Source organism: Oncorhynchus masou, chromosome 31 (assembly GCF_036934945.1).
Source record: "Oncorhynchus masou masou isolate Uvic2021 chromosome 31, UVic_Omas_1.1, whole genome shotgun sequence".
NCBI lineage: Eukaryota > Metazoa > Chordata > Actinopteri > Salmoniformes > Salmonidae > Oncorhynchus > Oncorhynchus masou.
This window is the reverse complement of record NC_088242.1, coordinates 28,213,955-28,215,616: the sequence shown is the minus strand read 5'-3', so window position 1 is coordinate 28,215,616 and position 1,662 is coordinate 28,213,955. Positions and strand designations below refer to the sequence as shown.

The 1,662-nt window shown below is 43.0% G+C and overlaps 1 protein-coding gene across 1 annotated transcript in view; it reads right to left on the bottom strand.

The window, feature by feature from the left end:
• Positions 1–969: 969 nt before the first annotated feature.
• hs3st3l (heparan sulfate (glucosamine) 3-O-sulfotransferase 3-like) overlaps positions 970–1,662 on the bottom strand; it is a 9,703-nt gene continuing 9,010 nt past the window's right edge. Inside the window, exons 2-3 of the mRNA XM_064952885.1 lie at positions 1,587–1,662; positions 970–1,358 (exon numbers count right to left, since the gene is read on the bottom strand). The exon at positions 1,587–1,662 is cut by the window's right edge and continues 154 nt beyond it. Of these exons, the coding sequence (XP_064808957.1) occupies positions 970–1,358; positions 1,587–1,662 (465 nt within the window). The remainder of the gene's footprint in view (positions 1,359–1,586) is intronic.

Genomic DNA, 1,662 nt, shown 5'->3' with positions numbered 1-1,662 from the left:
GTCATTTATTTGACTTCGGGGTCACACATCAGTGGTCATGGTTGTAATGCATTAAAAAATAATGAGATAATGCATTATCACTTGCATTATCACTTGCCTAACTACAACATATTTGGCTGGACAGCAAATAAACTTTAAAGCCATTTTTCTCAGTTTCACTGTTTGCATAGTTACTGCTCTTTGCCTTTGTATGGCAGAGCAGGTAACTGCAGTCAAAATATAGTGGATCAAAGCCAAAGTGCAGTAAATTATGTTTTCCTGGGTTTTGACTTGGATTTTGCAGTTACTGCAAATTTCTCACTCCCATTTTCACTAAAAATGGAACATAATTGAACCAGGAGACATTATCAAACAGATACTACAAAGCCTGATTTCAGTCTTAACTCAATTCTGACCAAATATGTACTTACTGCGTTTTGCCTTTGTAGGCAAATTATAGTTTTAACCATGTTTCGAGGCTATGCTGTGTTTGTTTATATTTACATAGTTTACAAACATTGGAGTAAAACAAGCTTGTATTTTGGGTTCTGATAGGACATGACAGTTGAACTAAGCTCATGAGGCACGTTTTATTCTTCAAGACTCAATGGGTAAATATCATTAATTTATAACTCCAAAAATGGATGTAGCAACTAAAGATTCCAGCTTCAAGTGCCACTTTCTTTTTGTTGAACATCTATTAGATGCTGAAAGGGGACTAGCATAGAGATGGTCTTTCAGCACTGTCACCAATATGGAATGTCTGAGATTTTTTTTGTTTCCCTTGCTACCCAGAGGTCTATCAACATTGGATTCAGTTCCAATCTTCACAGAGCCACTTCTGTATCAACAGTATGAGGTTATTTCATTACTCTTTGCCCCAAGTCACAGTAACAGGTACAGAGTGCAAACTGAATCCGACGGACAAACACCCCTCGGTGTCTTTGTTGCTATGGATTCATGTTTCACCTTGTTAACTCTACTGAGTCCTCATTGCCATCCAAAGTCCTGGCCAGCCATCTGATAGAACCGCTGGTTGTGCGGCCTGTAGAACTCCCTCAGTCTCCGGATCACTTCAGGGTCGATGGGGGCGTGTGTTCGGCCTTTAGTCTTCCCCAGGCAGTGGGGCTTGCTGCTTCCCTCCGGCTTCTTCAGGCAGGGGAAACCTTTAGTCTTATTGAAGTAGAAGTGCTTGTCCGTCACAATCCTCTGGAGGCCCAGGAAGTCCTGGACCTTTCCTAGTTCTCCTGCCGGGTCGGAGATGAGGCCCTCCCCACTGACCAGGTGGATCTGGGCCCGGGGGAACCAGGCCAGCCAGCGCTCCAGGTGTTGGGCGTACAGTCCGATCCACAGAGGGCTCCATAGAGAGTCAATCTCACCTGGGATCAAGAAAAGACACAGTTACCTGTTTTAGACCTTGAAAGGGGGGACTGAAGACAGGACTAAAGAATATAGTCTTTGTGTGGGTACTGAATTAGGAAAAACTATATTTTTGTGTCATTCATTAATCCATCCAACCATGCTATCATTCATTCATTCATTCATTCATTCATTCATTCATTCATTCATAGGCCTATACAATTAAAATGCATCACTATGATTCTGACCATTGGTGCGGTTCTTGAAGGCGAGGGCCTCGAAGGCAGGGATGTGGGGGGTCTTGGAGATGATCTGGGTGTAGTC